Raw genomic sequence first — 20939 nt, forward strand, 5'->3', positions numbered from 1 at the left:
AGCATAAACAGGTGGGAGTTGTCTTACCAACTCTGAGAGGCCAATTAAGTAAGAGGGGAAAAAAGAAAAAAAAAAAGAAAAAAACTTTTGAAGTGATCATCAAGATAGCCCAGTACAGACAGTTTGATAAGAAGTGTGAGAATACTTACAAGGGAAGATAGATTAAGGATTGAATAAGGACTGGGAATGGCTGAGCCATTACAAACATTGAATCTATCTCCCCTTGTAAGTATTCTCACACTTCTTATCAAACTGTCTGTACTGGGCTATCTTGATGATCACTTCAAAAGTTTTTTTTTTTCTCTTACTTAATTGGCCTCTCAGAGTTGGTAAGACAACTCCCACCTGTTTATGCTCTCTGTATGTGTGTATATATATCTCCTCAATATTTATTCCACTCTGTATGCATCCGAAGAAGTGGGCTGTAGTCCACGAAAGCTTATGCTCTAATAAATTTGTTAGTCTCTAAGGTGCCACAAGTACTCCTGTTCTTTTTGCGGATACAGACTAACACGGCTGCTACTCTGAAACCTTTCTCTGCAATATCATCCCTCCTCTTGTGCAGCTGGAGGTGTAATTCCCAGCTTGGGTAGATGTACAGTTGCTAGCTTTGATTGAGATAGTGTTCTAAAAATAGCAGGGTGGCTGCAGCAGTATGGGCGGTGGCTTGGGCTAGCCATCTGCATACAGTCCCATTTGAGTTCTTAAGTACATACTTGGGTTGCTAGTTTGAGCCATTTTCCTGTGTTAGCTCGATCAGAACTAGTGCGTATCTGTCAACTGGAGCTGGGAATTATACTGGGCTTTTCCATTTTATTTTTGTATTAAATACTTTTAACCACTGGAAAAGGTGATTTCCAAAGGCAAAAGATAGCAGACAGTGGCTCAGCTCCATTTGAAAGTCCGGGGGAGTTAGGAGCTTCATTTTCCTCTGTGCCTTTGAAAAATCTCCTCTTAAATTGTTTGGGAGGTTTGATATTTGTAGGGTGACCACATGTCCCGTTTTGGCCAGGACAGTCCCTTTTTTAAGTCCAACCATCCTGACTTTTTTGGTAAAAATGGGCCTTTGTCCCATTTGCTTTTACTGACTGGATCAGTTGGCAAGAGCGAAGGGGTCAAATGCCCTCTTTTGCCAAAAAAATGGGGTGTGGAGAACGTGTGGCGGGCATGCAGCGATGCCAGGGTTCGGGCCTCCCCAGCCTTATGGGGATAGGCAGGCATGGCTCGGGCAAGTGGCTCGGGCCAGCCCAGTGTTGTGGTGGGAGGGCTCAGACTAGCCCCAGATGGTGTTCCATTTTCCTTTTGGGAAATATGGTCACCTTAGATATTTTGAAAACACGTTGCATCTGCTTTTCTTTCTGTCTGTCTGTCTGCCTACCTGCAATCTCTCTCCACAGCCTGTTCAAAGAACCAGTCCTGCACAGTGATTACCCTTGAAATCCAGCCATCAGCGATACGATGCATTTTCTACCCTGATACACGGATATGCACACATGGCCTGCAAGGCCACAGCTGTCAAGTTTTACTCAAGGAGCCAGCGACTTACATCTATTGGAGGCAAGGTAAGAGCAAGGCAGTAGCATATTGAAGTAGGCTCCATTGTAGAAGCTTGTCTGATAGATGGGAGAATGGTGAAGTATCTGGTTAGAAGCAAAGCACTGGAGTTGCCACCCATCTGATTTGTATGGGATGGTCCCAGTTGGGTGGGGTTGTTATGCTGCATCCAAAAAAGCACGTGAACACCTCCCAAAATATCTGTTGAGGTGAAGCCCAAAATCATCATCATTGTGATGTTGCATCACAACAGTGGGGTGCAATACGTTTGGTCTGCAAAAACACTCTGACAGAGGGTAAATCTCAAATAATTTAGTACAATTTTCATCAGTATCGAAGTGCTTAGAAGCCTAAGTTCCATTAACATTTAAAGAGACAGCGTCCATAAGGCCTAGATTTCAAAAGGTATTTAGGCGTTGCTAAACTCAGCAACTCTTAACTGATTTAGGAGCCTAAAATCTCATTTTCAAAAGAGATTTAGGCTCCTGAGTGCCTAAATCCCTTTTGAAAATGAGATTTAAGCTTCCAAGGAAAACCATTTTTTCTTATTTTCCCCCCTTCTCCAAATAGATTCATTCGCACCCATCTCTGCACCTGATTTAACTTCATCCGTGTACATTCCATCCCACGGAGTTTTGCTCGGCAGGTCCCAAGTAATCCGGGTTGGTTCTGAGTGGAGAAATGTTAGTCAGTTTTTTGGTATTCCATATGCAGTACCTCCGACAGCAGAGAACCGGTTTCATCCTCCAAAGCCCTTTACCTGGCTGCAATCCTGGAATGCTACTATGGTTCGGTGAGAAGGCGCATTGTTGAACAGTCCTTTGATGTCTTTGTTTGTCAGTGATGATCGAAACCCATTCAGGCACTCAGATACCATCATGATGAGCATGGTATAATTAATTAGATATGTTGATAAATTATTACATTTGGGTGCTAACAGAAAAAAAACACCTCACACCACATACACACTGCCCAAAAGTTGTATTTAACATTACACCATATAGTGTATTATAAATAATACTGAGATTCCAAAATTAGTGCTCCTTCCACTTTATTTCTTTTTTTTTTCTACATCTCTCATATTTCAGCCCTGGTGAGATCTGGAGGGGGTTGATGTAGTTTGCAGTGGTTGGTTTTTAACTCATTGAATCCAAAAGATATGCTCTTGCTCAAATAGAAGTCATGGGCTAGATGCAGGAATTACTGGATGAAATTCTCTGACCTCTGCTATGCAGGAAGTCCGATTAAATAATCAGAACGGTCCCTCCTATTGTTAAAATTCTGTGAAAACGCAAATATTGATTGAAATGGTGTGAGTAAAATACAAGATTCTGAACATTACTTGTGATGCACAGCCTGATGTTCAGTGAGAGGAGGGCTTGGTGGGCATTGGACATGTTACCTTGCAGGATTTCATTTATCTTTGTTGTGTGAAGCCAGTTATCATTAATTAGTCCAGGAGAGCCAAAGTGACTTGTCACAAATATAAATTGATTAATGAAAGACAGGAGATTCTAATACATTTGTACAAAATACCCGTGCATCTAGAATCTTTAAGTGTTTAACTCAGGCAATTAGTTTAAAAAAATGCAACAACAACAAAAATGTCATGAAAGTAGATATATTTTTTTAACTATTAAAGGGGTTCCTAGCGCAAAGCATCTATGCCCCATGAAATAGAAAGCACCGTACAAAACACGTATCAATCAAACTGAACCCTGCTGCATCAACACACAGGAAGCTGACACAGAAGGAAATGAGAGGATGGAGGATAGGTCCATCAATGGCTATTGGCCAGGATGGGCAGGGATGGTGTCCCTAGCCTCTGCTAGCCAGAAGCTGGGAATGGGCAACCAGGGATGGATCACTTGATGATTACCTGTTCTGTTCATTTCCTCTGGGGCACCTGGCATTGGCCACTGTCGGAAGACAGGATACTGGGCTAGATGGACTTTTGGTCTGACCCAGGATAGTCGTTCTTATGAGATTGCCACAAGACATGAACTTTCACTTGAGCGAAAGTGATCAATTCCCAGCTGGTACAGAGAATAGCAGACTTTTGTCTTAGTAGATGGAGAAAAACAAAGGAAGAAGCCTAACACAGGGATGTTGTAAAGGCCAAAAATATTACTGGGTTCAAAAAAGAACTAGGTAAGTTCATGGAGGATAAGTCCATCAATGGCTATTAGCCAAGATGGCCAGGAAAGCAGCCCCATACTGTGGTGTCCCTTAACTTCTGACTGTCAGAATCTGGGACTGGATGACGGGTGGATTACTCAATAATTGCCCTGTTCATTCCGTCAGAAGCATCTGGCATTGACCACTGTGAGAAGACAGGATACTGGGCTAGATGGGACATTAGTCTGACCCAGTAGGGCCATTCTTCTGTATGTATGTAAAAGGGACATGGACAGACCCAGTGAAGGGCCCCAGCTGACCTTTTCTGGGAGAGAGTCCAAGAATTAAAGACCATTGACCAAGACCCATGATGACTGAGGCTAGTAATCAAGAGCAGCCCTGTGCCAGCCCTGTGGGGGACAGGTAATCGCTCCAGTACTTCGGATCTGTGTCATCAAGGGTTTTTAATAACACACTCAAGAAGTGAATGCAACTAGAGACTCTTTAGTGGGTGGTTGAAAGTGCTTGGCGTTTGGTGGTCTTGTGCTGCAGCATGCACCTGAGCCATGTGGGTGTCAGCGGCGTAACCACATTAGCCATGCAGCTTGACAGATGCTCAAGGGATCTGATGAGACGCAGCTTGTTTATTCAGGTGCACAGTGATTATGTACAGTTGACATACACAAACTGTTGCAGTAACATATACAGCATCAATTCTTGATGACTGCAGCCAAAATGCTGTGGATAGGCATCTGCTGTACATCTTTGGTAAGGGCTATCTGCCTCTACTGCCTCCATCTGAAAATCATCTCTTGCCTCAGTGTGAAGAATTTGGCTGAGATTTTCAAAACTGTTTAGGGCCTGTGGGTGCCTCGTTCCCATTAATTTTAATGGGGACTGGCTGTCCAGATCCCTTAGGTGACTTTAAAAATCGCAGCCTTTGTCTTTTGTTGTTTGTTTAAGATCAAAAGCACTGTTCATAATGGTAAGCTTAGATACAAGGAGGATTGTCTTGGAGAATCACACAGACCTTAAACTGCCAGGTCTCCTGGTATAAGTAATGAATGCAGATCATTATAATATTAGGGGCTGTACATCATCACAGCACAATATTTTTGTCTCTTTATAACAAAAAATCAAAGTAGCAGGCCAACATTACTGATATGAGAGAAGTTTCCCATATATATTTATTGTCGTGGTAGAGCTGGGTCATACTTGGATAAGAGATCTCCAAGAAACAGCAAGTTGCTGCAGCACCTATGGAGTTGATTCAGTAGGTGGCGCTATTTCCTCTGAGTCAGTACTGAACCGCTTCCCTTGTATGTTGTTAGGGGAATTCTGGAGGTGCCATATTTTTGGTGAGATGTAAACATGAGGCTCTGATGACTTGTGATTTTTTAAAAACAAACAACCATGATGTTTTTCATGAATAAGTTCACTAGGGTTGTGTCCTGCCCATGTTCTTACCTGAGAACAGGGCCGGTTCCAGGCACCAGCTCAGCAAACAGGTGCTTGGGGCGGCCAAAGGGAAGGGACAGCACATCGGGCTGTTCAGTGGCAATTCAGCAGCGGGTCCCTCGGTCCCTCTCGGAGGGAAAGACCTGCCGCCGAAGTGCCGCCGAAGAAGAAAGCGGCGTGGTGGAGCTGCTGCCGATCGCAATCGCGGCTTTTTTTTTTTCTTTTTTCTTCTCTCGCCGCTTGGGGCGACAAAAACCCTGGAGCCGGCCCTGCCTGAGGAATGCATATATTGCCCATCCAGATTTTCCCCTGCAATGTCAATTCAATGTGCTTCATTGTGTCAATTCAATGTGCTTTGTGTTTTAAACTGTTGCATAGCCTTGTTGTGCTACACAGCTCCCTTGTGGGAAAACTCTGTAGAATTTAACAAAAGACGATAATTTTTCTGTAATGTATTGGAACCACCCTGAAGAATTTAATAGCAAATTATATCCCTGATACTGATTTCTGTCTGATAATTTAAAAAGTCTTAGAGAGAATTCCATAGGTTTTTAGGGTAGTTTCTATAGAACCCTATCAGTTCCACCCTTATTAAATTTGTAAGTCCATAAAGGGTTAAACAGCACAGATGTGGCTGCATTTCGGTATGTGGGACTCCTCTTAGTCCAAAATAGCCCAAATGGTGGTGACTTTTCAACACAGGCCAAAGAAGTTTGTTTGATAGGGTTTTTGGAGAGGGCTGGTGGGATGCTCTCTGGGATGATGACGGGCTGGAGATGTCTGCAGGTGTCTGGCTGATTGAGTTTCTGTTGAAAGAACTGTTTGAATGCTGCTGGGATTTTGTTGTATTTATTGTATTGTGAATGATTTGTTAGGGCACCTCTAACATTGGATAGGCATCCTTTTTGTTATTTTAAATCTAAATAAATAAATATATCCTTTCTTTGCCTCCCAGGGGGGTTGTTAGATGAATGCTAGGAATGTGTTTGAGATCCACAGATATAAAGGTGCTATTGAAGTGTAAAAAAATTATTTTATTGAACTTCAGCTAAAAATAAAACGAGCTGCAACAGTACAAAAGTAATGCTGGTTTGTCAGCCAAAATTAACACAGCCTGTATCTTTAGGGCTAGTTGTTGGCAGCCTGGAGATGGACTGCACCAATCTTCTCCTGTCAGTGAAGACTGCTTGTACCTGAATGTGTTTGTGCCTGCCAGCATTGTAAGTATTGAATTACTAGAACATGGTGTAGCAAAATGTTGTTGTCATGCTGTCTGGAGTGGCTCACGAGTGAGAATACCAGCCTCAGGGCAGACTGTTAAAATACAGGGCACAACTCCCAAATTGGTTGTGAGTTCTATAATTAGTTTTCACCAACCGAGTAACAAATGTAATGTCCTCAGGCACTATACAGCTTTAACGCGGAGTCATAGACAGCCCCCTTGGGCATTCCGATCTATCTTGCCACACAAGCAAGCTAGACTCTGTGATAGGTGATCACTTTACACCAAAGGTCACGAAATATTCAGGTTGCTTCCAGTTCCAAAGGACCAGTCACTTATCCCAGGTCAATTTGCACCTTAGATCTCACACCAAAGACAATGCTTGTAGCCAATCCGGTAATAAACTAGCTAAAGATTTATTAATGAGGAAAAATAAATTAGAATTATTTACAAGGTTAAACCAGATAAACTTACACAAACACAAATGAGTTGCAGTCTTAGGTTTCAGGTGGTGACAGAGCTGTTGAAAGATGCCAGCTTTTTATGTCCATTCGGGCTAACCCAGCTTAGTCCGGGGGATCTCTTGCTTACACCTTCTGTAGGAATCCAGCGTTTTGCACTAGGTGAAGTTTTTTCTCCTGTTTGGTGGGTTACGGTTTCAGAACAAACATTTTACAGTTATAGAGCAAATACTTATGTATTGTCTTATAGCACAGGATACAGTAATTATAAGGAGGATTAATACATGCAGCATCCTGCAAGTATTTCATAAAGTCAAAACACTAAACATATTGTTATAACATTAATATCTATTATAACTATACTAACCCAAAGGCAAGCCAGACTGGTTCTCAGCTATGCATTTGTCAGTATTCAGTAAGGCCTACAGGCCTTGGCACCTGGTCTGCTAGCGTCACAGTTGAATCACTTGAAAATGTTTTAACCACGATAAGCGGAAGTGTTTATAGTGGTATGCACAGCATCCTAGAAGTAAGAGCTGGAGAAGCCTTAGCAAGGGTAAGTCACCTAGTCCAGTCTCCTGCCAGTGCAGGACTCTTCCTTACAGTATAGTTATTTGTGCTTTGGCTAAGCTGTGTCTCAATATGTCTGCAGAGCAGGAAATGCAAGTGGGCAGAGAGGAGGAGATACACAAAGGGCTAGTCTGTACTACACAGGCTCTGCTGAGACAGCTCTCACAGTTCAGGGCAATTGCATCTGTATTTCTCCACCATGGTCCACCGCTTTAGATTCCCCAATCTTCAGCCATCACCTCTTGGGCAGAGACCCGCATCTCTCCCTCTTTACTGGGCTTTGTCCAGTCTGCACAGTTCACTCCCTACACTGTGATATCCCTGGCAAGCCAGTCTTCCTCAACAGGCCAGCATCTGCACTTTGCTCTCTCCTCTGAGGCCACAAACAGGGCAATTGCCAGAAGTTATAAGTTAATACACAGCCCTTTCTAAGCAAGCACATTTATTCTTAAAGTGAAAGCATTACAGAAAATACATATTAAAAACAATAAAAGAACCAGTGCGCCTACTAAACTGCTTTCCAGAGGTCACGCCAACTCCAGCGTTGGGCTCAGGCAGCTGTCAGTCCTGTCAACCCTTCCCTAAGGATTTGGGGCCTCTGTTGGACAGCAGGTCCTGTCCATTGGCTGGATCAGAAAGAAGGCTCCAAGCCAGTTTAAACTCTGGCTATTTATCCAAAAGTCCTGTCTTTGTCTGTTGAACCAATACATGTGAGCCTTGCCACGTGGTGGTACTTCTCTGGAGGCATTACAGTTTGACTAAGGCAATTTGCCTAATCACCCCTGCCAACTGTTTTTAATTCCTGGAGGGCTGCAGTCATCCGCCCCTACGGAATTACATACACTCTGTGGCCCACAATGATGCATAAACTTAATGCAGTAAGATCTCCTAAAGATACTTCAGGAAATTGTTGTATTTGTCACTACTGCTATATCAGAATAGCTATCCTGGCATAGCCCTTTAGTGTAGCTGCACTTTCTCGTGTATCAACAGAAGGTGGTTTTCTGCCTGCATAGTAGCACCACCTCCCTGAACAGTATTAGCTATGCCAACAACAGATGCACTCTTTGCCTTTGTGTCTGTACTCGGGGTTTTGCTGGCACAGCGATGTCTGTCACACCCCTGATTGACATACTTATGCCAACAACATGTTGCAGTGTAGAGATGGCCAAAGACAGGGGAAAGAGAGGGAGGCAGAAAAGAGGATGGGGAAGGAAGGAAACTAAGGGCAGAAATAGCAGTGTTCTTAAAAACGAGACTGTTTTCCCAGGGGGTGATACTGAATGCAACCCAGCTAACAGTGATGATGACTAGCAGTTTAGTTACTATATACGGGCCATAATCTACCCTTGATCTTTGTGGAAACCTCCCACTGATGTCGGTGGAAGGTCTGCTGTGGATTGAGTGTAGTCAGCAGTGCTAAATTTATGCCGCAGCCCACAGATCACAAAAGTGTTCCTCTCCAAAAATGGGAGCCCCTGCTCTCAGATAAACTGTCAACTGAAAATTTTAAGTTAAACTTCATAATAAGTAAAAAATAAACTTTCCTACTGGCCTGGGTATTCTAGCTGAGCCTTTAACCTGAGAGTAAACAGGGACTGGGGGGCCTCGGGTATTGGTATAAGGATGTGCCTAATGTACAAGAATGCATTTTGCATTCAGTATTATTTGAGCTGCTTGAGTGCAACTTCATGTATGTTTTAGAAGTGGCCAACAGTCTGTTTTCTCGCCGCAACACCAGATTGTTATCGACTTTCTGTGCAAAGTCATTGCTTAGTAAAAACGTCAGGTCATCGTCTCGGGAAGCTTGCCAGCTCCCTTTAGCTACTGCTTTCCAAAGAGCAGGGGCTTATTTGAAAGCATCGTGTTTACAACAACCCCAACTATCCAAATGGGCTCTCTCTTTTATTTTTTTATTTATTTATTTATTTATTGGAGAATCTGTGGGTCTAATACTCCTCTCACTTATATGAGTGCAAATCAGAAGTAGCTTCATTGAAGTCAGTGGAGTGTCGCATGGGTAATTCTGGCGTAAATGAGAGAAGAATCAGACCCTTTATTTTTACAGCAGAAAGCGGGAACAGGATAATATGCCCCAGAATGGCATTTCCCTGCTCTTTATTGTGGTAAACTGATGTTTTTACCCACGTGCGAAGAGCAATAGCAGATGGTTTCAGTCTTGATGAAGTTAAAACAACAAAAACAACCAATATGATGTCCCCTGGAGAGAGACCGAGCCCAGTGACTCGCACAGTAACATTCTGCACCTGAAGTGAAACGCAAAATGGGAGCTTCCTCCTGTAGCTGGGAAGGGACTCTAACATTTAAGGCTTCAGTGCCCAGAAAGCAGAACACATAGTTCCGGGCATCACATAAACTTCCACTTACAGCTGGCATTTCTGAGCTCCTTTTCCCACCAGTAGCCATCCTCGCTTGTCACGCTAGCAAAGCAGGGCTGGGTTTTGTCTCGGGTTGCCTGGTGCAGCTCAGGCAGAGGGCTGATGGTAGCGTTGCTGGCCTAAATAAAGAGTTGGGTTAATGTCGGCTGTGCACCCTTCAGGGAAGAATCTTCTTCGCCTTCCCATCCTCACTGTGCCGTCAGTGTGGTGCACGCCTCCCAGGAGCGCCGCCAGCTTTTCTGCTGCCCTAGACAGCGGAAGGTCCCGCTACCGAAATACCGCCGTGGTCGCCACCCCTCAAATTGTAGTGCCCCAGGCGACCGCCTAGGTTGCCTAATGGGTTGTGCCAGCCCTGACACCTCCTAATGCAATCCTGTTAAGGGCAGGGGCGGCTCTAGCTTTTTTGCCCCCCAAGCACGGCAGGCAGGTCGCCTTTGGCGGAGCGCCTGCGGGAGGTCCCCGGTCCCGCGGATTCGGAGGCTTGCCTGCGGGAGGTCCGCCGGTCCCGCAGCTTCGGCGTACCCGCTGCCGAATTGTCACCGAATCCACGGAACCGGCAGACCTCCCACAGGCAAGCCGCCAAAGGCTGCCTAACTGCCGCCCTCACGGCGACCGGCAGGGCGCCCCCCGCAGCTTGTGGCCCCAGGCACACGCTTGGAGCACTGGTGCCTGGAGCCGCCACTGGTTAAGGGCTGTTACACATCCTGGAACTTGGCTGGTTCTGTCAGGGTTAAAATGCTCCTGCCAAGCCCCTTCTGAAATGCCTTGCAGTGGAGCGGAGAGGATAATTGAAAACATTTCTGAACTCCAGAAAGCCTGTCAGAAATGCCTTTTATTTTCTGTGTTTCACGAAAACCAAAGGAGTCAAGGCTCAGGTCTAGCATGATGGCTAGCCTAGTTGCAGAAGGCAAGGGCAGTTTTATACTATTGCCCATCACCGTAGTAGGTGAGCTTTAGCTGCGGAGTTCAGATCTGTGTTCGCATCCTAGTCCCTGAAATTCAGGAGTGCTCTGCTCCTGGCTTTTGGGTCAGGTCCATTCTATCCTGTCCTGAGTTCAGATCTGGATCCAGACGTGTCCAGATTTCACGAACATATAGCCCTGGGATTGGCACTGGCATTTAGGAACTAACAATAATAATTTTTCCTATAATCTGGGGACTCATTAGATGGAAGCAACAGAGGAGGAGAAAGACCTGGGTGTACTGGTTGATCACAGGATAACTATGAGCCACCAATGTGATGTGGCCATGAAAAAGGCTAATTCAGTCCTAGGATGCATCAGGCGCAGTATTTCCAGTAAAGAAAGGGAATTGCTAGTACCATTATTCAAGGCACTGGTGAGACCTAATCTGGAATATTGTGTACAATTCTGGTTTCCAATGTTTAAGAAAAATAAATTCAAACTGGAACAGGTGCAGAGAAGGGCTACTAGGATGATCAGAGGAATGGAAAACTTACCTTATGAGAGGAGACTCAAAGAGCTCGGTTTGTTTACCCTAAGCAAAAGAAAGCTGAGGGGTGATATGATTGCTCTCTGTAAATACATCAAAGGGATAAATACCAGGGATGGGGAGGAGTTAAAATTTAAGTTAAGCACCAATGGGGACACACGAACAAATGGATGTAAACTGGCCATCAAGAAATTTAGTCTTGCAATTAGACAAAGGTTTCTAACCATCAGAAACTTTCTAACCAACAGCCTTCCAAGGGGGGCAGTGGGGGCAAAAAACCTAACTGGCTTCAAGACTGAGCTTGCTAAATTTACGGAGGGGATGATATGATGAGACTGCCTACAATGGCATGTAGCTGACCTGTGACTGCTAGCAGCAAATATCTCCAACAGCCAGCGATGGAACACTAGCTGGAGAGAGCTCTGAGTTACTACAAAGAATTTTTTCCCAGGTGTCTGGCTGGTGGTTCTTGCCCACATGCTCAGGGTCTAACTGATTGCCATATCTGTGGTCAGGAAAGAATTTTCCTCTGGGTCAGATTGGCAGAGATCCTCTTGTGTGGAGGGGTGGGGGAATGGAGGGTTGCCTTCCTTTGCAGCACTAATGTAAATGGTGGAGTCTCTGTAACCTGACGTCTTCAAATCATGATTCAGCTAGAGGTTATGGGTCTATTACAGGAAAGGGTGGGGAAGGTGCTGTGGCTTGCAGCGTGCAGGAGATCAGACTAGATGGTCATGATGTTCCCTTCTGGCCTTAAAGTCTATGACTGTCCACTGAACAAAGGATGGTGGGGAATGATGTAGAAAGGTCCCAGAGGATATAATAATGGGATGAAACTGAAGAATGGAAAAGTGCGGAGAGGACCTAGGGAGAGCTGATGCTGCTTTTTAGACACTACCTATGCTGGCAGGAGGGATGCGCCCATTGGCACAGATAAATCAACCTCCCTGAGAGGCGGTACCTAGGTTGACAGAAGGATTCTTCCAATGACCTAGCGCTGTCTTCACGGGGACTTAGGTCTGCTTAACTGCACTGTTCAGGGGTGTGAATTTGTCACATCCCTGAACAACAGAGTTATGCCGAGGTAATTTTTAAGTGTAGACCTGCCCTCAGGAAAGTTAATCTAGATTAAAGTGTGAATTTAAACTTTGTTAAACCCATCTATGGACATGCTCATTAAGAATTAAAGTGGTCTTCATTTGATTTAGTTTAATTCACTTTTCGGAATTGAATCCAGGCCACTTTAATTCGGAATAAGAGCATCCACACAGGGGTTTAATGCAGTTTAACTTATCCACTTTAAATTCACATCTTGAGTTAATTCCTGAGTATCCCCATGTAGACAAACCCTACGATTAGGAGGCTGGATTCAGCTAAATGGCACATAGTCCATTCCAGGGACTGGTCCCCAGTCAACAAACCGAATGTAATTCTAGGGCTGCTGCCAGGCAGGCAATTCTCCTCTCGTCGGTGTCATTGCCAGGCAGTTTTGAATTGCTTGGAATGTTCCAGAAGAGAGGATAATCAGGTTCACAGCAGTGACCCGAAGGAGACTATAGCCCTACATAGGAGTATCAGCCGCTATCATTCTCAGACAGACTCATTGTTGCATTAACTTGTCTGTGATCATTACAGGGCAGAAACATGGCTGTGCTGCTGTTCTTCCACAATGGTGTGAGTGGTGAGGGTGAGAAAGGGAGGACGGTCGTAGACGGATCATACCTAGCTTCCATCAGCGATGTCATCATTGTAACTGCAAGTTACCGTGTCGGCGTTTTCGGCTTCCTTAGCACTGGTAAGTCTGTACACTGCCATGAATCTATGAACTGCAGGCAAATCACATTCTGCAATGTTTGTTTCCAAAGTGTTTGTTAGTTCTGCTTTTTCATAAGCCGGCATCTTTGAATAAGTGTTTTGGAAGACACATCCAAGGAAAATCGGGAGCCTTGTGTCAAAGGGACATGGAGAGTATCATGAGCCAAAAGGGGGCACAAAGCAATCATCCCTTTTCAAAAGAGCAGCTTGACTTTTGTTTACAGATAAGATCATGGATGTTTGTATGTACAGTAGAACCCTCAGCATTACGAACACCTCGGGAATGGAGGTTGTTTGTAACTCTGAAATGTTTGTAACTCTGAACAAAACATTATGGTTGTTCTTTCAAAAGTTTACAGCTGAACATTGATTTAATACAGCTTTGAAACTTTACTATGCAGAAGAAAAATGATGCTTTCCCTTTTATTTTTTAGTAGTTTATGTTTAACATAGTCCTGTACTGGTGCTTTTTTTTTTTTTTTTTTTTTGTGTCTCTGCTGCTGACTGAATGTGTACTTCCAGTTTCAAATGAGATGTGTGGTTGACTGGTCAGTTCACAACTCTGGTGTTTCGAACTCTGAGGTTCTACTATAAAGGGAAGTGGGCCAAAGCAAAGGTCTGGCTTTAAATCTTAGGGCCTGATTTCCAGAAGTGCTGTCTGACTGTAATCCGAGTTCATGAATTTGTGTGTCACCTTTGCGCAGGGGCCATGCTAATCTTCTCTGTATCGTTCCAATTTTAGATGGCCCACAGTTAAGGCACTAGCCTGGGATTTGAGAGACTGGGTTCAATTCCCTGCTCTGCTATGGACTTTTGTGTGACCCTGGACTAGTCGCGTAGTCCCTCTGTGCCTCTGTAAAATGACAGTGCTTCCCTGCTTCATGGGACTGCTGTGACAAAAAGTACATTCAACTTTGTGTAAGCTTAAAGATGTAGATTGGTAGCTGCTTGGCACCTCTGAAAATCAGCCCCTTGTCTCCTATACAGGATTTGCCACTATAATGTGCAGTGACCAGTTGAGGTTTTTTTTAAAGACCGCTTCATCATCACCATGTCTATGCCTCACGGAGGTCACCCATGTTATCTTCTGACAGGGAATTACCGTCCATTGACTTGAGTTGTTACCATTTTCCATTCCAGACCCTACAGCAAAATCACACAGTTCGTTATTGTAAGCTGGGAATTAGCACACTTTCCTCCTCATGCTCTGTAATGCTGGGGACTTCTGCTTCCCAGTGCCCGCCGATCCCGCCTACTATAAATAAATGGCTTGTCTGGTCAAATTTCCAGAAATCAGGTGCATACCTTGCACGGATAAAGTATCCATTCTGCCTGCACAAATACGTGTTTGCACCTACCTATGTCTGTCTGTCTGAGAGCAGTGCAGGTACCTGCTGTTTGGCTTGGCTTTTAGATTCATTTTAAACACTTACAAAATATTTTTCTTTTCCCTTATTTGTCTGGCGGGTTTATTTGCCTGAAGGTCGAGTTTTGCCTGTGTAGTGACTCAGCTGAGTTTTGCCTAGTGTGGGGTTACAGCAGCATTTCTCTTCTAGGGTGTCAGATGTTTTTGGAGCTCATCGCCAGCAATGCCTGTTTTTAGTTCAGCCACCTGAGAGCCATGCGCTGCAAACTCCTTGTGCATTTAGGTCTGAGGTTGGCAAGGGCTGCATTTGGTGAAAGTATCACTATGGTTAGTTTTCTGTGAACCGGATGCTTATGAAACTGACACTTAGCATTGGCTAGAGCTAGACAGGGTAGATAGGCATTGTGCAAGCTTCCATTACGCAGCACTGCCCACACATCTGTCACTAACCTCCTTCAACCCAACTCATCTCATCTTGGTCTCTTCCTGAGAGGAGTCTGCTAGCTGGGCTGAATATTGCATGGTAGCATTGTGGTGTGGTCAGATGTCCTTCTCAGTACTCAGACGAACCCTTCAAGCCCATTTTCACCTGTGTTCCAGTTGGAATTAGAATTTGGGTCTTCAGAGGTGAAAAGGGATAGTGCACAAACCCACCGCCTAGAGACCAGTGAACAGCAGCGTCTGTAACGTTCTTTGCCCCTGCTGCAGCTGTCCATAGAGACAGTGACTGATCCGCCTGTGGGTGTGTTAATGTGTTAGCTGAGAGGATGCAGGAGCCTTCCCCCAGCCCCTTGGCCCAGTTCACACAGGGCAGGGACTGGTACCATTTCTGTGTTTGGGAGAGCTCAGAGATGCTTCCTCAGTGTACCCCTGGGGGCCCAAAAGGGACAGGGAGGAGGTGGGGGCCACACTTCACAGCAGCCTAGGCAGACCGTGGAGCAACTCCTGCACAGTGGGGAGCATGGGGAGGTCCCTGAGTACAATCACTCCCATCTTCCCTGAAGGCGGGGCAATACCTCACTGCTGGCCAGGGCCAAAATGGCACACTTTGATCTAGTCTGAGGGGAGAGTTCACACATTCATTGCAGCTAGAAACTTTGCCACTACTGTAGTTACCCTTTACCTTTCTGTAGCATAATGCAGACTCCCTAAGGTGCTTTTCTCTAATGCTTAGCAGCAGAAAATTACACCGAAGGCTCCCCAAGCTGCTTCAGATACCGTAAGAATTTTTTCCTGGCACACACACCAAAACCAAATAGAAACTTCTGGGAGGTTTTCCTTTTCAAGTACTTGTTGAATGAAATCCTGGCCTAACTGAAATCAATGGGAGTTTTGCCATTAACTGCAATGGGGTGAGGCTAAATGTAGAAGTGTGAATATTAAAACGTTTTGTAAAGGGCCCAACACCATGAACGAAGGTCCTGATTCCCCAAGCAAAGGCAACTTCTGGATCCTTTGATGTTTGCTTCTCATAAATTGCAAACCCAGGAACGAATGGGTTAAAGCTGGTAGTTTTCTTGCAACAAAAAAGCTGCCTTTTCTATTGCTAGCTCTGCAGTTATTCCTGACTCTCTTATGTGGCAGAACTGTTTTAGGGCTAGGTGGGTCATGGGTATATACACATGGTGGTTGCTTTGAGTGTAGAGAAAACACAGATATGGGTTACACCTGCTTTTCTGTACATATTGAAAGGGCACTGTTGTAGGTATGTCTGGATGTGGGCAAAAAAAGATATTGTGAAAAAATAACTTTCCTCATTTATGATACAAACAACACCTGGGGTGGTTAGAACTGAACAAATCTGAAAAATCCAATCCGTTGTGTGGTTTGATGATGAAAATAGGCTAGTGCTTCCCTTTAAGTCCCATAGAGTGGGATTACTCAGATGGTTAAAGCAAAGCCCGTTTATAAGGCCCGGTCTACACTAACCCCCCAATTCGAACTAAGGTATGCAACTTCAGCTACGTGACTAACGTAGCTGAAGTCGACGTACCTTAGTTCGAACTTACCGCGGTCCAGACGCGGCAGGCAGGCTCCCCCGCCGACTCCGCGTACTCCTCTCGCCGAGCAGGACTACCGGAGTCGACGGTGAGCACTTCCGGGTTCGATTTATCGCGTCCAGACAAGACGCGATAAATCGAACCCGGAAGTTCGATTGCCTGCCGCCGAACCAGCGCGTAAGTATAGACATACCCTTAGTGTTCTCAGGAATGGAGCCTTAGTAACTATGGATGATCTCTATCCATAGAACAGGCTATGGAGTGAAAGCTTTCCCCATTGCTCTGCCATTGTCTCTCAACCCAATATGGCTATAGGCAAGAAATTCTAGTCTCCAGGCTCATTCAGTCCTTGTCATTCTTAGCAGAGGGGCCAATGGTTGTGGTGTAGACACCTTTAAGAACTATATTGAGACCACTAAAATTCTATTCTATTCTGATTCTTCTATTTCACCCATCACGGTGGCATTTAAGCACCTCGTTATATTATGTTGGGGAACAACTATTACAAGATGAGAGCTTTCAGTCACTATTGGCCAGGGATGGATTTGAACTATTGACCTACAAACCAGAAGGCTTCATATTCCATTACTAATTTGTTCCCCAGAGTGTCTTTAAATGTATCCTTATTTTAAAGATACGTTATTTTGGTCTTGGCAATGGAAGGAACAAATATTTTGAACGAGGTTGCTATTCGTGGCTGTTCTATCTCCTTTAAAGCTTTTCTAGTTTTGAATAAGAAGGCGTTGAAGACTGGTAGGTAAATATAAATGGCCCACTGTGAATCGAAGTCATAGGCAATGAACAATTATTTTCACTTCCTTTTTGATACTTAACAAGAAATTGCTTATTTCTGCTTTTATAGCTTTAAGTTCCAGTTTTTTTAGAAAAAAGTGTCATTGGGAAACTAATGCCAAAACCATCCCGCATTTAAAATATCAGGTTACTCTCGGGCACTGTTGAATAGTTGGCTGTCCTTTGGGTGGTCCTGGGGAACGTATGGTACTAGAATGCTCTCGGCTTTTCTCATTTGCAAAAGGGCTGTGAGTGGCGAATTGTAAAATTCATGGTTGTTATGTCAAACAGTTATATGGGGCCACAGAGATGATGTATCAGTTGGTTGTATTAAAACACATATTGTATTTTAGTTATAAGACTGCAAGGGGATGCAAGGGAATCCAGAGGGTTGTAATTTATATGGAAAGGGGCAGGACAGGATGGGTACAGGAGGAAAAGATGCTACAAGAATGTAAGTATTGAGAGCTGCAGATAGCATTTTTGAAGACGAAGCTACCTATTTAGGTAACTAAATATGGATTGAGAAGTCTAACTTGAGGCACTCAATTTAGAAAATCTTGGCCTCGGTCTGTAGACAGTATGATAGCTTGCTGGTCTGCTACCTCAGCTGCCCTTCCCTTATTATATTTAAAACAAAAAACAAACAAACAAACAAAACCTCCTGTAATTGTAGAATCATAGCTTCAGTGTCTCTGTTCTAAGCTGTAATGTTTTGGGTTATTGTTGGGAGATACTGTAGTACTTTGTTTTCTTTTTTTAATAGAGGAGTGTAGATTTTTGGTTAATTTCATTGAGACAGAAAAGTCCCAGTAGGCAGATATAAAATGAAAACAGAACAACATTCATGATTTTGTATGGGTGTATTGTTGTTACTACTAAATAAAACCCTCTTTCTCCTGGCAATCCATGCAGCTGGAAAAGCCGTTCATTTTATTCATTTTGTATAAACTGGCCACTCTTATATTTTCGTTAATATTCTCTGGGAGTGGAGTGGAACATGCTACTAATATATTACAGAGGCTTTGAAGAAAAGTTTCATCTGTAGTTTGCTGCTCTCATGGTGTGTTAATTGTTAGCCTGCTGTTTCCAATCATCTCCAGAACGTTGCCAGAGAACGAGTGAAATCCTGAACCCATTGAGGTCAGCGATAAAGCGCCTATTGACTTCAACAGAGCCAGGATTTCATCTCATGTGCTTGGCTCGACCTTGCTGCAGAACTCATCAGTGATGCCCTCAACACTTCCCCCCACTGTTCCTTCTTTTATAGACATTAGAGCACTGGACTGGGACTCAGGACATCTAGGTTCTATTCCTGGCTCTGCTACTGACCTGCTGGGTCATCTTGGGCAAGTCACTTCCCCTCTGTGTGCCTCAGTTTCTCCATCTGTAAAATGGGGATTATGATAGTGCCGTCCTTTGTGAAGTGCTTTGAGATCTACTGAAGAAAAGCACTTGATAAGATCTATGTATTATTATTATCACTACTGTTACTGCTCTGTTGCACTGGGAAATGGGACCATATTTCCCCCAGTCTTCCATCGCACTCAAAGGCTTTGTCTGTTATGTTTTCCCATATACTTTAAATCTAAATGACTTTTATTTTAGAATGAGGGAAAACACAAAGCAAAAAAAGGATAACACTAAGTCTCCCCCAGAGAGCACAGTGTGTGTCCCCTCCATACCTGGCTGCATCTGAACCGAACACAAAACAGCAGCAGTGTGTAGCAGACCACTAGACATTTAAAGGTTCAGTACACAAAACCGTAAGTTACAGTATATATGTCCAATAGCCATCTCCCAGTCCAATTCAAATTGTCCTCAGGGTTCCCAGTGCTCTCTATGGGTTTATTCACGCCTGCCCCTCTGACGTGTCATCCACCTTCTTCCCTACACCCTCCACCTCCTAATATGGTCTCTCTATGATATGCTGCACTTGGGGATCTTCTTTCAACTATTCTGCTCCATCTAGCTGCAATCTCACCCCTCCCCCAATCTGGGCCATCCAGCCAAATGTCTTCTGCACCCCCAGGGTGGAAGTGGTATACTGTGTATGTGGCGGGGGATTCGAAGTGAAGACCATCCCATGGCTCCTTGTGACAGAGTGCTGGCTGTAGCACCCTGCGCACTGAAGTTGCTGCAGCCCAGAGAAGGCTGCAGACGTAACTGCATACAAACAACCAGTTTCTAGTGGGGATGGCTGACACTTGGTGATAATAGCTGGGCTAATGAGACAATTGGCTCAGTAACTGGGAGGATATATCATTGGGAGGATCTCAGTGCGTGAGCTAGGGGGGACGAAAGAAAGCTGTTCGGGAGATTCTGCTTACTGTATACCTGTGCTACATCCTGCTATGTTTGGAAATTGAGGATTGAGGGTACGCATGGTGCAAAAGACAGACTGTGTGTTTGTGAGTAGGAGACTACGAAAGCAGGCTAGGCGGTGCTGCTCACTGGGTAGCTGAAGAACTGCCCTGTGACGCTTCTCCATTGCAACTTGCCTTAGTGAGTCTGTTACATTCTAGGCTCTTTGGGGCATGTAATTTTTTTGTGTCATGTACAGGGCCAAGTATGTTGCCAGTGCCTAACAAATAATGAATAACCACAAAGTCCCCTGGCTTGGTTGTAACAGTGATGCAGCCGAGCTCTTAGGCTGAGTCTACACTACTAGGCTCTGGCAGCATAGGTATGGCGCCGTAGCTACGCCGGCATAACCCTGGAGTGCTGCCTACGGTGATGGAAGGGTTTTTCCTGTCAGTGTAGGAACACCCACACCCCCGCCCTCAGAGTGACGGTAGCGAGGTCAGCGGGAGTATCCTTCCATCAACCGAGCTGCAGCTGCACTGTGGTTAGGTCAGCATAGCCCTGGAGCTTGGAGTGGGGGGAAGGTTGTTTCCACACCCCTGAGCACTACAGCTGTCAGCTTAAATTGTAAGTGTGCCCCAGGCCTTAGATAAGATGCCCCCACCCGGGGGTTGAAATGGAAAAGCTTGCGTGGTCACTGTCTGTGCCCGACCTGTTTGGTAGGGGAGATTTCTCTTTCCAGGGTTCCCATTCTGGCATCCAGTGCCCAGTCTAAATCCCACTGATGTCAATAGAAACATTCCAGTTGGTTTTAATGACTGGTTAAATTGAACCCCATGGAATAAGGCACAGAGAAATGAAAACTGTCTCCTTTTATCTCTTGTGATGGAGGCAGCTCTAAGGGGGGTTGTCTATACAGTGACTGCCATGGAGGAAGGTGCTATAAACTGTGATATCGGTTTTATCCAGTCCCAGATATAGGACTGATATTAAAAATGTATCATTCCTCCACTTCAATGTTCAAGGGTCTCGCCTGTATTTCATGTCTGCTTGCAGAGCAATAATTGACCTCTTCCCATATCGTCTAACAGGTTCTAGTGTGGCCCGTGGAAACTGGGGTCTTCTGGATCAGGTGGCAGCTCTGAAATGGGTGCAGAAGAACATTGCTAGCTTTGGAGGAGATCCAAGTCAGATTTCAATAGCAGCTGATCGTAGTGGGGCAGACATTACCAGCATCCACCTACTTGCAGGTGCAGCAGATTCGAATCTCTTCAAGAGGGCGTTGCTGATGGTGAGTCCCATTCCTCTGTATCTTAGTAGTGGATACCAAGGGAAAAGACATGAATCAATGTTAACAGAACTAGGGAGAGTGCTTGCTGGTTTTATTCTATACATCTATACATTATATATATTTTATTTTTTTTTTTT

At 44.6% G+C, this 20939-nt stretch overlaps 1 protein-coding gene and 1 pseudogene across 1 annotated transcript in view; one reads left to right on the plus strand and one right to left on the minus strand.

Moving 5' to 3' along the window:
- TG (thyroglobulin) overlaps positions 1–20939 on the plus strand; it is a 202401-nt gene that overhangs the window by 105250 nt on the left and 76212 nt on the right. Inside the window, exons 37-41 of the mRNA XM_042860977.2 lie at positions 1398–1562; positions 2125–2347; positions 6257–6350; positions 12870–13029; positions 20603–20802. Coding sequence (XP_042716911.2) covers positions 1398–1562; positions 2125–2347; positions 6257–6350; positions 12870–13029; positions 20603–20802 — 842 coding nt within the window. The remainder of the gene's footprint in view (positions 1–1397; positions 1563–2124; positions 2348–6256; positions 6351–12869; positions 13030–20602; positions 20803–20939) is intronic.
- Positions 13709–13809, minus strand: LOC112059132 (U6 spliceosomal RNA; annotated as a pseudogene).

This window comes from Chrysemys picta, chromosome 2, assembly GCF_011386835.1.
Source record: "Chrysemys picta bellii isolate R12L10 chromosome 2, ASM1138683v2, whole genome shotgun sequence".
Taxonomy (NCBI): Eukaryota; Metazoa; Chordata; order Testudines; family Emydidae; genus Chrysemys; species Chrysemys picta.